General features: G+C 33.0%; 2 protein-coding genes across 7 annotated transcripts in view; one reads left to right on the top strand and one right to left on the bottom strand.

Moving 5' to 3' along the window:
* The first annotated feature begins 17 nt into the window (after window positions 1–17).
* Window positions 18–1,678, top strand: LOC108546421 (putative peptidyl-tRNA hydrolase PTRHD1). Of its 3 annotated transcripts, none has more exons than XM_017898484.1 (3): window positions 18–91; window positions 1,155–1,341; window positions 1,505–1,678. In XM_017898484.1, the coding sequence occupies exons 2-3, from the start codon at window positions 1,156–1,158 to the stop codon at window positions 1,676–1,678; spliced, it is 360 nt and encodes a 119-aa protein (XP_017753973.1). In that variant the 5' UTR covers window positions 18–91; window position 1,155. The 3 variants fall into 3 exon arrangements, with proteins under 3 accessions (XP_017753973.1, XP_017753972.1, XP_017753971.1); XM_017898483.1 differs by lacking the exon at window positions 18–91 and adding an exon at window positions 545–618; XM_017898482.1 differs by lacking the exon at window positions 18–91 and adding an exon at window positions 691–776.
* Window positions 1,679–4,191: 2,513 nt separating this feature from the next.
* Window positions 4,192–15,455, bottom strand: part of LOC108546427 (collagen alpha chain CG42342) — a 258,119-nt gene continuing 246,855 nt past the window's right edge. For all 4 annotated transcript variants that reach the window (XM_017898489.1, XM_017898491.1, XM_017898488.1 and 1 more), the window contains 14 exons: window positions 15,339–15,427; window positions 14,577–14,666; window positions 14,439–14,483; window positions 14,061–14,087; window positions 13,913–13,948; window positions 13,690–13,794; window positions 13,259–13,303; window positions 12,737–12,799; window positions 8,006–8,032; window positions 7,766–7,819; window positions 7,411–7,437; window positions 6,042–6,077; window positions 4,878–5,012; window positions 4,192–4,463 (listed from right to left, as the gene is read on the bottom strand). In XM_017898489.1, coding sequence (XP_017753978.1) covers window positions 4,329–4,463; window positions 4,878–5,012; window positions 6,042–6,077; window positions 7,411–7,437; window positions 7,766–7,819; window positions 8,006–8,032; window positions 12,737–12,799; window positions 13,259–13,303; window positions 13,690–13,794; window positions 13,913–13,948; window positions 14,061–14,087; window positions 14,439–14,483; window positions 14,577–14,666; window positions 15,339–15,427 — 914 coding nt within the window. In that variant the 3' untranslated portion in view covers window positions 4,192–4,328. The remainder of the gene's footprint in view (window positions 4,464–4,877; window positions 5,013–6,041; window positions 6,078–7,410; window positions 7,438–7,765; window positions 7,820–8,005; window positions 8,033–12,736; window positions 12,800–13,258; window positions 13,304–13,689; window positions 13,795–13,912; window positions 13,949–14,060; window positions 14,088–14,438; window positions 14,484–14,576; window positions 14,667–15,338; window positions 15,428–15,455) is intronic.

The following is a 15,455-nucleotide window of genomic DNA, read 5'->3' on the forward strand; positions in this document are numbered from 1 at the left end:
CTACAGCTTGCAGTGCCCTCTAATGAAAAATTATAGTTTATCTGTCAATAAAGTTCATTCATAAAGCTATATTAATTTAATATTTTAATAGGTATTATTAAAAACTATTTATATGTAACATTGTTGCATGAAAAAATGTTGCATGAAACAGTCAAATTTTCATATCGAAAATAAAAAAGGTTTTTTTTTTAGATAATATGAATATTTTTTCTAATTGTTAATAATTACTGTTATAGGTAATAAGGATTCTTGTTTCTGTAATCATTAGGTTTTTTAATTATCTTAATTATTTTTTTGTAACAAATGAAATTGTAATTTTTATATTATTGTTATATTATTATACAATTTATGTATATGAAATAGTAAAAAATATTAAATAATATAATAAACAATAATATCAAACTCAGGAGTATGTTAATAATGTAACTATTTATTTGTTCAATGTAAATGGACCTTAAGCCTTTTCAAATACAGGGATATAGAATATAATATTGTCAAAACAGAAACTTCAGAAAAATGAAAATTCAGTATAAAACATATTTAGTAATAAAATTATGATGTATTTAAATGTTTATTTCGATAAAATTATAAAAATTCAATGTAATTAAGGAAGTGAAGGTAAACAAATTTTTGTTAAACCTTTATTTGTAAAAAAATTGCAGCAAGTTATATTTTGTAGTATATTAATAATAACGAAAATATTTTAAATGTACAGTTATTGTATTTTACATAAATGGATTATGTTTTGAACGTTGTAACATATACACAGTATTTATGTATGTGTAATTTGTCTTTAATAACAACAATTTATATAAATAATACATCTGATTTAAACTACAACGCCAAAAGAATAATACAATGATATCTGTGTTTTACTTTTGGATATTAGAATACTAAACAGACATAATTTCAATAGATAAATACTTTGAAAGTACTTCCTATTGTTTTCTTATTTATATGAATTATATATATTTTTGGCACTTATTATGTAAGGATTGTAAATTGTACTAAATTTAGTATATAGAAAATTAAAAGGGTTTCATTGTCGAATGTTTAAAATTTAATAATTCATTGAGATTAGCCTTGTGATAGTTTTTGAGTAATCTATAATTTTATGGTGTCCTAAGAAAATTAAATATCTTTTGCATTGTTAGGATGAGTATGCTAGTTCAGTATGTGGTGGTACGAGGAGATCTTATGAGGACAATGGGATGGCCCATTGGCGCAATTACAGCTCAAGCATGTCATGCGTGCGTTGCTGTTACTCATCTTTTTTATAATGACAATTACACACAAGCCTACCTTGCCAATTTAGATGCTATGCACAAAATTGTCTTGGAAGTAAGTATATCCAGGAACTATATATATTATAGGTATTAGACGTCAATTTGTATGTATTATTGTGCATAACTCTTATGTATACAGTTTTTAAAACAGCGAAGGAGTATGGTGACATTTATAATATATTCATATATGGATATATTTATATGTATATAAATGTTAGGTTCCAGATGAGACCAGTTTAAACAATTTATGTTTAACATTGACAAATGAGAACATCGATTATAAGCTCTGGATGGAACAGCCTGAAAATATTCCAACAAGTTTGGCAACAAAACCTTACCCAATGGATAAAGTAAAATCATATTTTAAGAAATATAGGTTACTTAAACTGTAAAAAGATATAATTTTGATTACATTACTATGTTATTTTTTTCTACATTGTACATCAATTATAATAAAACTAAATAATAGATAAAATAAAGTAGTATTAAATAGTACTATATATTTTAAGGAATAGTCAATATCAAGTTTTTAGTACCTGAAAGATTGTTATTTGTAATATTACAAAAGAAGAAGACATCAAACTCAACTTAGGAATACATTCAGAAAATCGCGTAATATGTTAAAAACATAGTATTACCATGTACTTAATCATCCAATAACAAATCAATCTTACACTCTTAAATTTTTATTTTATTATTTTTTTTGTATATAAGTAGGAATTGATTTCATCTTGGGATTTGCTATATGCCAATATGAAAACGATAGATATATACTTATTCTTTATTTAACAATACTTGATAGTATTGACAGTAGTGTACACATTACTCCTTTGCTTTACAGTTTGTATTATTACTAATCTAGATGAAAATTATGTCGAGATATGCATTATTAACTGATATTTGTATAAAAATTTTCCCTTGCGAACGTGCAGAAATGTGCACTTTTTCATTGGACGTACCAAAGGCGACAAAATGATACAGGTACGCATATATGTATTGTGCACATAAATAACACACACTGGGGAAATAAATTTCAACTGTTCATCGTTATAACAATTATACACCATCGATCTTTTAATAAAAATAGGAATTTTACCAGTATAAACAAAAAAATTAGATCCCTCGAAAATAATAGAATTTAAATAAAAAAAAAAAGCTTAAAAACATAATGATGTATGTATAATAAAAGTAATAATGAGTCGAAGCTCTATAAATACATATCATATTTATGCTTAAATGCGTTTGATTGCATTTTAGCCAACAAATAAATAAACACAAGAATAACGGTGACTGAAATTTACGTGAATATAGAGTTCAAGGTAACAATACTTTAAAAGGTACAATTAACGGTTTTCCTTTTCAAATTCATTTTCAGCTAAAGAAAATTCTAAACGTTTTATACTTTTTATATTTCCGTTTTCAGAAAACTTGTCTGCTTCACTAATACGCAGAGAGAAAGAGAGAAATTAATCTTGTATGTGAAATCCAACGTATTTGAAAAATGAACACACGTTGACAATGATATCGATAGACCAATAAATCGTTTATTGTTTTAGAACTTTCCTATCGCTATGTTACGTTGTGTGAACGATATTTGGATAATTCGGTCGTCAATTTAACTTCCCTTAGAAATAAAGTAATTTATAAATTACTGATGTTTACGTTTACATTATAAACAAACTGTCGATAAAATTATGATGTCGTTCTAACCGCATTTCCGGTAGTAAGCTCTAAATATTTATGTACACGCACTATTTGCGGACGCTAAACACTGTAAGTACACTTATTTACAACACCCGATGGCAAGAAGATTATTTCGGCATATATGTATGTATATGCCAAAAAAGAAAAAAAAATATATATATGTAAAAAAATATATATATTTCTTTTTCTTAAATAACTTGGTTCTCTTCGCGTTAAACTGGATGAATTGTATTTTTACGATGGAGTATACACAGAGGTCCTTGAAAATATGTACTATCTTCTTTAACATGCTTGTATCACTGCCCTCCTTCTTTTTTAGCTTCCTCTTCGAGCCAATCGTGAAGAATATTCCTTCTTCTCTGAAAACACGAGTTGAAAAGGATTTCTGTTGTAAGATAATTGCTGAGATATCTCGTAAAGCTTAAAGCAAATACAAAAAGATTCGTTTACATTCAAAAATGAAAAAGAAGATGGTCACTTTGAAGTGTAGAAAGTACGATGCTTTTACATACAGGTTGCTATTTATTCGAAACGAATTCGTTTTCGTTACTTATGCATTTCATTAATTATTAGTTTGTTACGATTACAAGTTGCGACATCGTGCAAAAAGCGAAGCAGACGAGAATGTAGCAAGTAGGCAAGTAGGAGTGTATTTTACTGTTTCTCGTATATTATTTATCTTTTTTTATAGATAGGCATTTTTTATAATTAATACGGCTAAAAGCGAACCTTTGCAAAAGCTATTGCTAATTTCTTGACCACCATTTTGAAGCTCCAAGTATCAGAAAGTAAACAAAATGAATTGGAATATCTCACTGGAAGTCAAGGTTCAGTGTGACCATCCTAACTGTTTTGTTTTATTTATATCTACTCTCACAGAAAATTGAATTCTCTAACTTTTCTAAACTCTTTTAATATTACCAATTTTTCTATCTTTCTTTGGATAGGAAAGCAGAGTAGATGTAAGCATCAAAATATTCGATTTGCAGTTTAAACAAGATCATTACCACGGGTTACATGGATTCTATATAAATAAAATAGAGGTAACAATTGGATAATCAAACAATGAAAATGAAAAGGAATAAAGTTGCAAGATTTTTTTCTAAAGAATTTTTTCTTTTGTTATTTAGGAGCATGGTGTCTTGCTGATTAAACATGCATACAACGTTAGTATAACTACGGGACTTGCAATTACCAGGACCACGTTAGTTTGGGAGAGCAAGGTGAGACGAGTGATGAGGGCGATGGCGGTGGTGGTTTTGGTGGTTGTAGTGGTGATGGTAGTGGTAGTAGTGGTGGTAGTTGTTGGTAGTGATTAGGGCAGCGCACAACGAGCAATTATTGCTCGGCTTGATTTCCGTTCTGATCCGTATACACCTCTCCGGATTCGTATTCCTCTCCTGGTTCCTCGTAATCCGTTTCTGCGGGTTCAGGACCTTCGACAGCTGGTATCGAGGTGCTAGTGATGTCCTGCTAAGCATATACGAGAATCCAAGCGTTTGTTGTACCTACTTAGTTCTTTACAAATCCCTTTCTGACCATTCGTATTTTACGCTGGTTGCATCTTTCCTCTTTCTCATACCTTTTCTACTTTGCTCGTAGTCGGCACTTATAGTCCACAACAAAAGCATACTTAGTCGATACGGTTTAATACTTTACAATTACCGTGCCAAGTATTCTTATTTCGTTGACTTTATGCTTATTCGATTTAATAACAATTGATACTTTTCCAGATGAGACGTCTGACATACACTTGGGAACATTTAATCAAGTATAAAGACACAAGGGAAAGAAAACGTGAGAAATAATATGACAGGAAGTCCTCTATTCCGACCTGGCTTCAGCTGACAAGAATTAATTGAAATGAATAGGAAGAACGTGAGATACCTGTGATTGATTCCAACCGCATCCTGCTAGCGGAAGTCCGTCGGTCCCTAATGGACAGGGAGCATCGAGCCCGGGTACACCCTGATCTCCTTTGTTGCCTTTGTCGCCTTTCTTACCGCGTCTCCCTGGCGGTCCCTGTATTCATACACGGAGATGCTTCAATATCTAAATGGCTTACAGGCAAATATTTTCGCGGTCGTGCAAAAAAGGCCAGGCACAAAAAGAATCTCTTTATGCATAATAATACTCGATTAACTGTGCAGAATACGCAATTGAGCATTAACGTCCAACAATAAGGCGTCGAGAAATTCTCTGTCTTAAACTTGACCGTGTACTTTGAAATTGTTTTTATCTTGCAGTTTTTTGTCAAGTATTAGGGAAAAAGAACGTGAGAATATGCTACATGTTTTCTTTTTTGCTTCGTACCTTAATTGTTACTACGTTTCCAAAGAAGTTATTAATTATTAGCGATTACATATACGCTTTTACTATACGCTGGTGGCAGCATACGTAGTATATACGTATCACGTGGAAGTACGTGTCAGTGAAGAAATAAACGTGAATTCGAATGTCTTGTTACTCCTCTCGTTCTTATATGAACTTTTATATCGCGAATTCGATGACACTTTTTTAAGTATTGTACGATGTGTAAAATAGAACATATACATTTACTCTGTTACATGCGTTATGCATAAATACGATATCGTATTGGACCATCGTCGAGTTAGGTATTAATTTCACGTTATTTCTGATCAAACATTAATTATACTTTGTGTTACAAATATTGCGATAAAAAGTGGTCAGTGAATGTTAAATTGGTGCGTACTGTTATAGCATAGTTTCTGAATGACGACACACTTGATAGAGAGGTATCCATGGATTTAGTAATATTAAATATCGCAATACTAATGGTTATTAATTAGTCTTAGTAGTGACGTGGTAGTAATTTATGATAATGATGCTGCTGTTAATGATAATGGTAATACAATAAATGTGAGTAAGATACTAGTAATGAATTTCCGAACTGATAAACTTTAGATCTGGAACGAGGGATTTTTCGTCAGACACTGTATATTTAAATGTTTATGAGCTTGTTCGCTCGCCAAACTACGATTTCCTTGCCCAATTATTTAAAACTGATAGTCGAATTTCGTCAATACTCACAGGTTCGCCTTCAGCACCTTTCTCTCCCTTCGGTCCCTGGAAATGGTACGTCAAAGAATTTATTCGTTAAGTGACGGTCGTGCCTCTCTTCGTTTCTTTTCTACATGCACGATACGTATTGTGGAAAAGAACTATTTTTATTATACATTTCTATGCGAAACTTGCTTTCAAAGGCATAACATGTAACTACGATCACAAATGCGTGAACTGGAGAAAGAAGCAAGCAATGTAAGCTATGTTAGCCCGTTTTACTTGCCCCCCTATCTCGCGTTTGTATCATGACTTGTACGATCAGTTTGTTTTTTCAGCTTGTATATTCCTTAAAAATCCGAGTGTTAAATGTGAGAGAATTATGCGCTTCTCCCTCTCTTCAAGACTAATAGTAGATGATAATTTTGAAAATTCTTATTTTAAGATGGACTTTATCGAGGCTTCCATTTAAAATTTGTAACACTGACAGAATAAGATTGGCAAATATTCGTTGACTAAACAGATTATGGACAAGCAATTTTGGAAATTGAATCATTTTATAATAACTATTCTTGCGAGGTAATTTATTAAAATTTTTTAGTATTTGAATGTTATTGTATTTGTGATTCTTAATGGTCATTTTTCTTTTCATTCAAGGTTTGAGAGTTAAATTGATACTGCAAATGTCTGATCAGTTACTTGTAATGATCGTAATGATTGAATGCCAGCAACAGTGATGTCTCCAGAGATTATACGTGTACCTAGTCTCCTACAGGCATATTTTAGCCTCAAGAACTGTCACTTAACCACAGATAATTCAGTAGATAAAAGAACTTAGCTCTTCAACAGACAATGTCTCTGGCTATTGATTCCATTATTATGCTCATTGCTCTGTGACATTAAGATTGCAATTAAAAGAAAACATAGTGACATTACACTTCCTTGAAATTGCTGCGATTACTTGAAATAGGATTGTAAAGCTTTAAGACATCCTTTCTGTGACAACGTAAGTGGACAACAATCAAATCTAAATCTATCTCACGTGTGATCGTCGAGCTATCAAATCTGCAGAGTAATCTGATCAAACCGATACGAGCATGTTCTGAAGCAAAACCAAATACTCGTGAGTGGCAAGTACTATCAAACTGGAGGATCTCTCTTAATAGCTTTCGAGAAGATTTGCAGGGTAAAGAAGTCGTGCAAAATATTGTTGGCTTCAAGAGGGAGAAAGGCGCAAAACTTAATTTCAGCCCCTCTTTTTTCGTGCAAAAGAAGTAAAGAGACGAATTTTGGGGCAGTCCCCGGGGTAGATCAGGCAGATGTATCGTCGTTACCCCGGGCTGGTTAGACTGTGTCGCAGTCACACCGAGGGGCGAGCGATAATCGAATGCCACTGTACCTCCTTGCCAGGAATTCCATCGGTACCCTGGGGATAAACAGAATGGTGTCGTTGGTGTCTCGACGACAATGTAATCGTGTTTCAGCCGGATGAAATATCGTTCAGTTCGGTTAAACAGTTAGATCGACACAGTATGATTCATGTTGGACATCAAGCCGTTCGTAATTCAGGGGGATCAAACGATTTTTAAGTTTCATGCGGGAGTATGTCTACGAAATTATTAACGAATTAATCGAAATATTATTGACGATTAGAATTAAATTTGAAGTTGGACCAATGGGTCGGTTATCGGGTGAGTTATAAATCATTCGACCTATTTTGCTGTGTTAAATAACTATTAAAGAAAGGTACTTACAGGTAGGCCAGGTTCCCCTCTTTCTCCCTTTGTGCCTGGTTCTCCTTGTGCACCCTGTAAGTATGAAGAAACATAACGAACACTGTGCTCTACATTTATATGTTTAAACAATACCGTCAAGTTTGCAACCAGCTTAATCTATGCCTGAATGATGAAATCGTAGTGTGAGCGTAGTTATCGAGGATCCAAAAATCATAAATATAATGTATGGTTAAACGGGTCTCCCCGAGGATTGCTCACCTTCATGCCGTCTAATCCTGATGTCCCCTGAAAGGCAGAGGAAACCTTGTCAAATTCATTGAAGTCACCTGATAATCAATATCGAATATGCCGATTCAAGTGTAATTTTATTATTAAGAAATTTGATTAGACGCCCTCTGCGCCGTCATTCACAGCAATATTGCATCTTGCCAAGCTCTTCGGAAAACTGTTTTAATTTTGGATCGACTGCTGTGTGAGGTGGAGTATATCTGCGTGTATATGTTGAAAAAGTAAACTGGAATATTGTTATAAATTTACCCATTTAGAAGTGATCAAGTAATTATATTTTGTAGTTTAATTGTACGTATATTGATTAGAAAGAATGAGGATTATCAGAATGCAATAATATTGATCATAGTTTTGCTTATGTTTAGAAAATTACAACTGTTTTGTATAATAACAAGGAATAATTGGAATAACAGAATCACATTGCACACGTTAATTCATTGTTTTTCTTCAAACAGAATAATCTACTAAATTTTATGGGGTCAATGAATTATCCCATATCAGCATAAAGAATGTGTTAGATAATACTGAAATTATATACAATGTTTAAACTGTATTTAATATTGTTTACAGTGTAGCTATAAGATGTAGTAATAACGTGATAAATTATAATAAAAAAAATGGAAAAATGTCTGGTGTTCCTTGAGCTTTTATAAATTAGATAAAAGTTTGACCAATTTTGAAAGCTTTTTAAAAGCTTCTAGAATTTTTAAAAGCTTTTAAAATCAGTTTAAACAGATGTCGTTCACCCTATAAAATTTGTTATCACGATAAATAAAATTTCTTGTCTTAATCGGTAAAGGCCAGTAAATTTGATTACACGATGTTATCGCAGGTCGTTCGAGAGCGAGGCAAGAATACAATTGATGGGCGTTAGGCAAAGGATAAAGATAAAGAGGGAGCTTAATTGAATTCGAGAAAAATAGAAGAAAAAAAAATAAAAAACCAGCGGAATTCATATTGGTATGCCAATTGTGACTTAAAACACCTTCGCTATTATGTATTACGAAATGGCATAACGATCCAACAATTACGTTACCGTCGTGGTTGCAGCAAATTAACACGTGTTAATTTTTATCTTTTATATTCTTTTATATTCTTTTGATATTCTTTGTACGAGAAGTGCAGATACTCGCGGACAGAAGAAAGAAGGCGAGAAAAAAAAATGGAAGTATATAAAAAAGTGATGAGAGTAATTAAACAAATGATCGTCGGATCGCAGCCAGAGCAAAATGCAAAGCGGTAATTTCACTACAAGGTGTGAGAAGCGTTAAATTTCGAAGGGCATCGTATAGAAGCAAAGGACACAGGCACATGCACATTCTGTTTATTAATTGGGACAATGTAAAACAAAATTGTTAGAGTCAAGTATTCTTATACGCAAATACGTCGTCGTATTTTTCTCTATAATTTTCTTTTGTTAATTACCAAGGCGCGCCGCTTTACAATACACACATACGCACGCACGAAATGTTATGTGCTTTCCCCGTATACCTTTATACTCGTTATGTCATGCATGTGTATATACGTGCGCACGTACACCTATAACCGTGTACGTGCACGTATATACATACACATACACGAATTGTATACACACACACATACACGTCACGATCAGTTACTTTTTCTCTGAAACTGTGTGCATATGCACGTGTATGGATTGTTCACCACGAATGAGCGCACATTCACATGTATATATCGTATGCTTCAACCGCGCATTAGCGTTACGATTAAAGTGCTTTCACGATACGAGAGCTTCATACTTTTACTCATTCCGTTAGCTTATTAAAAACTACTCGCATTAATCACTATGTATTTCGATTAGGATATGCATAGAGAAACGATAGCTATTACCGTTTTCTAACCGAGGCCAGCAAAATATTGTTTAACACATTGGTAACCCCATCTCTACAGTATCGATATTATTCTAAATTGTACAACTTTCTCGTGTTCTCGTATTTACTCGTATGAACGTTATAAGTGACTAGGATCACAAATAAGGATATACTCATTTACACGTATTCTCGAATCATTAAGTACACTGTAAGTTGATGCACGTATCTTCACTCTGCACTATTGAGTTCTTTAGGCCCTTTATTAATTGTATCTATCAATCTTTTTTAATTAGAATTCCCTTTGCATTTTTCAAAATTATTGGTATTCGCAATTGTCATGGAAACAATTGTTTCGCATTTATCTAAGCTACTAATTAGTTCTCCATATATTAATATTGCTAATGAACCAAAATTTATATCAAGTTATTTGTACGTAAACATGCATTATATTGTTAAAAAAATACAGCAAAATTAGAATTATTATTCGTAGGTATCAAAAATATTTGATGTAGCAACGCATTGCAAATAAGCTTTAAAATTAGTTCTAAATTGAATGCACTTAAGAAATAATATTTTTTCAAAATTAGTTGGGGTTATAAAACTTGAAGAAGTTTTAAATTTATGCAATATAAAAAACTTTTCGTTAGTAAGTACATGTTTCTAATATATTAAAAATAATAAACATATTAAAAAAATATACGCTTCGTGATTGTAAAATTAATCGATTTCGATGTCATATAAATTATACTATGTTTTCAATTATTGAAATGTAAAATCGATGTGTCTTATAACAATTACTGATCGTAATACTCTTAAAAACTAAAATGAAAATGAAACTTATGTATAGTCATCTTGTGAAATAATATCGTGTAACGAGATTGTTTGATAAATAATATCAATAAAATCTATAAGTATCTCGAATTTCAATTGCACAATACAAGTGACTTTTATAAAATCTATCATATTTTCAAAATTGTAATGCAATTAGGTTTGTATTTTCAGCGGTACGAAAGATACGAAAAACTTTTTAATATTCGGTGACAAAATATTTACATATAATAAAAAAGAACCTAAACAATGATTTCCTATGGCTTTTTATACGTTTTATTTCTTCATACGGCGCATAAAAAATAAACGAAGACTGCCATTAAAAAAATACACATGTTTCAATTGCATCAAAGTAAATGCAGAAGTACAACAGAAGAGAAAACTAATTATAGACAGTATTCTTATTGTTACGTGTAAAAAAGTATAGAATGCATTCGTTAAGTACACATTATTATCTTAAGTAAAATATATGTAAGAAAAAGGAAGTAAAATAGAAAAATATGCATTTAACACGTGTATCTAGTCATATATCTTGTGACTCCACAAGTAAGACAAGTATTGGGGAAAACTGACTATAAATAAATTGAACAACGAATAAATAAAATTACAAAGAAGAGTGGCAAAGAATGAAATACTTAACATGAAATTTATCCAGGAACAAACAAAAAGATTAATAAAATACATAAGGAAAAGATATGTCTAAACAAACAGTAAATTTCATCGAGCTATCAATAAAATGTTTTGCATAGTGTTTTTCGATAGCTTGTAAAGTATCGTAAAAAGTTGTATACATAGTCATCTATCATCTTAATCTATAGTTTAATTTAAAAATGTAAGGCAAAATTTGCTTAGCTTTCGTACCGCGTTACCACGTTATAACGCTAAAGCTTTGTTATTTCGATTTTACGCTTTTCCTTCGGTGTATGCGCACACACACCATACACAAACATACACACACGTGCGCGCGCGCACGCACACACACACGCACACATAAATGATTGTAGAGATAAACATATATAGAATATGTTAAAAAGGACGGATGGTAGTGCGATCATCCGCTAAATATTACGTTGGATAAATAAATGTACAGCACCGACGTAATGCGTATCTGTATTTCAATATCGAAAAAAAAGCATCGAATGATTTACTCGTACACATCGAATATCTATGGAAGACGCTTTGTTTCTCCCGAAACTTCACTCTTGTCACACATTGACACGAAATCCATAAATCGAAATTATCAATTATCTTCTATCAAGTAATTATCTTTTTATATTTTACGTCTGCTACACTTTGCACACGTGAATGTACCCACTATGTAATACAAGTACAGTCACCTTATTTATTACCACCGCACACGTAAGACACGATTCGTACGATCTTTGTTTTGCTCGAATAACGATCAATTGTAGTAAAATCCTTCCACCTTCACCCGTTGCTGGGTGCTATGTTCGAGAGCATGATATATCACAACGGTGCCCGCAACCTTTTTGCAACGGACGGTCCTTTAAGCTCCCTACCATTATTCATCGTTGAGGAATATCGTTAGTAGATTCCGATCGATAACAAACCGATGAAGCTACTAAAAATCCACGAGCCGATACTCGGAGACATTCTGTTGTTCGTAATAACGACTCGAAAGCGATTTACTAACATTCATCCTCGCGATTACACTTTATCCAATAAATGCTAACGATATGACTGTAACATTGAAAACTTCCGACAAGTTGTTAATCCGAGAAGAGATCCTTTCGAATAACTCGTATCGCCTATGTTGTCTCGTTGTCTCTCGAGTCGCTTTCTATGACTTTTATACGTATCTTGTACGATCATGATAATCGAACTGTGATCGTTCATGTACAGGAAACGACACGGAAGGCAACATACTCGAGAGGCAATCAAGGATCTCGCTGAGGACGCGAAGTACATCTTGCCGAATGAGCGACAATCGATTACACTGGTCGTTAGTGAATGCCTAGTAATGATTCAGCAGCGAGGCCAAATAACGATGACGTTAGGAGCGAGAGGTCCGCGTTCTTACCGTGGCACCAGGTTTCCCGGCATCCCCGGGTTTTCCGGATTCTCCTCTCAGTCCCATGGGGCCCTGCAAAGAAACAAATACTTTGATCAGTAATTCGATTACAGTGCGACACGAAATAAAATACACTGACGATGAATTTTAAAGAAATATGTAAACATGCTGCATCTCTTCCCTCTTATTTTTTTTTCTTCCTATTCATGGCATCGATGTATTACGTATCGTGTACCTATTTAGCTCGTATCCTTTATCACCTACGCACGTCTTTCTCGTTTTATTCTAGCAATAAGGTCGAATTTGTTATTATTGTATTACTACTGTAAATCGAATACGTGTACGATATTATGTATTATGTTTGATTTTGTTTCAAGCTAATATACCTTTCTTTAATTCCTTAGGAATACGTGACTTTTAACTTTCTCGATGATTTCCCATTATATGCTCAATTGATTTTACTCTTGGTATTTTACCGCGTTTTATAACCTACCTAACCTACAAACCTAATCTTGAGAGGAAAATACGTACGGGTAGTCCCATTGGACCAGGATCTCCTTTGGCACCCTTCTCTCCCTGTAATATGAAAAAAAAAATGACCAAGTGAAAATATGTTCATTGTACATTTTAACGCCTCGTTTTCTCGTCATTCTTAAGATTATACTTTAAACATTGGTATTTAAATTATTTTGCAAAGTGATATATATGTATATACAGCCAAAAGAATGCCAACTCATGTGGCGCTTTTTTAAAACACTTTTCTTGTTATAATTGTGTACATAATAAAACGTATAATTAATCATGGTCGGAATAAAAATCGCAATAATACGTGTTATTACGCGAAGTTTGTTTTCTTGCTACGAAAATAGAACAAATCTTTTTTTTTTTTTTTTTTTTTTTTTTTTTTTTTTTTTTTTTTTTTTTTTTTTTTTTTTTTTTTCTAGTATACAATGATTACTGACAGGATCGCCTTTGGCACCATCGTGTCCTCGGTCGCCCTTTATGCCAGGTGGACCTTGAAGCCCAGGAGTACCAGATGGACCAGGTGGTCCCGGTGGTCCCATTATCTATAAACAGTTGATCGTGTAATTTCGAACAGAGCTCAATGTTTATTTAAACGTCATAATATTTTTAGTGCGGTAAGACGTAAATGGAATGGAAATTTCAAGCGGTACTTTTACTCACCACTTCACCGGCATTCACTTCGAACGTACCATCTCCCTGTAATAAAAGGAACGATATAACGTAAATATTCTTTTATTATGCTTCATCGACAATTTCGAATACCGATGGTACCGGATAACGAATATACTACGAACGACTATGGACGTACCTGCCTTCGCCTAAGTTTCTTGTATTTCTGTCAGTGGAAGCCCCATGTCGTGACATGAAAAGAAATAGATTTTATCATGAAATTGTTGAATACGTGTCGTTAAAACGGCTTTACTATGTCTGGCCTTCGATTTCAAAGCAATTGACACGGCGAGTACGATATACTCGTCATACGTTAAAATCAAAGAATCAGGATTACTCGGCGCAAAAACTGATGGATATTCAACAACCGTCTCGTACAACGAACGGTATTTTATACCAGAATCAATTATATCTCATCTTTACTATCGAGTGGGAATATAAAATGGAAAGGTCCGATATGAGATGTTTTTGATAATCTATCTGCTGCAGGTAAAGTATTATCGAGAGATAGACTCACCGATTCGCCTTTTTCTCCTTTTTCACCTTTTAACCCTGGATAACCCTGTTTAAGCAGAACACAGGTAGCGTTAAACGTTTATTGAACGGAATTCGTGTTTAATAATGGAACAAATGACAAGTTGAGTAATTTACGTACCGGTGGACCAGGTAGACCTGGTGGCCCCATAAGTCCTGGAGGTCCAATATCCCCATATTCACCTTTCTCACCTTTAGGTCCAGAAATACCCTGTACAAATATTTGATATTGGCAAAAAATGTACACGGGATGGATGTCAATTTAGTTCCTCGAACAACCATAGTAATCTACGTAGTAATATTAAATATAATTAATATTTAGTACCTTTAATGTTATTAAATATTATTTATACTGAAATTACTAAATAGTACTAATGCTGAAATTGTTGAATATTATTTTTAGTAATATTAAATATCATTGTTAATAACATTTAGTATTTATCAGTATATATAAATATTGAAAACTACAAAGGATAGAAGAAGAATTACTTTACATTCTTATGAAATGTACATATCATAATAATATACTACATAGTGCAACAATAAAATTCGACAATGAATATTAATTTTAAAAGTGTATTTTTCACTCATATTAAATATTCATTTAACCAAGAATTTATAGCAAAGATTTCAAACAATTTTAATATTTTATATCTCAGTAGACATGATCATTATAAAATTTATATAAAGGAACTATGTTCCTAAAACTGTGCGATAAACTGCCTAAGTTATATTTAATTATATTCTTCTTACATCATCAAGGCCCATCAGTTTGATAACTTTATTGTTGCACCGTGAAACACTAAGGCACCCAGAAAAGATGTTATTAAAAAATGATAAACGAGTTCTTGGCTACACCATGGCACACATATAATTTACTTACTGGCAGTCCCGGAGGACCCTGAATACCAGCCTCTCCATCTGTTCCGTTGAATCCAGGTAAGCCAGGATTCCCTTGCTCTCCCTTCGGCCCTGAAATTACGAGATTTTACCAGCAGGA

The sequence above is a fragment of the Eufriesea mexicana genome, unplaced genomic scaffold (genome assembly GCF_001483705.2).
Source record: "Eufriesea mexicana isolate 0111107269 unplaced genomic scaffold, ASM148370v2 scaffold710, whole genome shotgun sequence".
NCBI classification, from domain to species: domain Eukaryota; kingdom Metazoa; phylum Arthropoda; class Insecta; order Hymenoptera; family Apidae; genus Eufriesea; species Eufriesea mexicana.

Bases quoted from the DNA above. Each gene is read 5' to 3' on its own strand.
- LOC108546421 (XM_017898482.1), top strand. The intron at 1,342-1,504 runs GTAAGTATATCC...TATAAATGTTAG, and splicing joins TGCACAAAATTGTCTTGGAA to GTTCCAGATGAGACCAGTTT.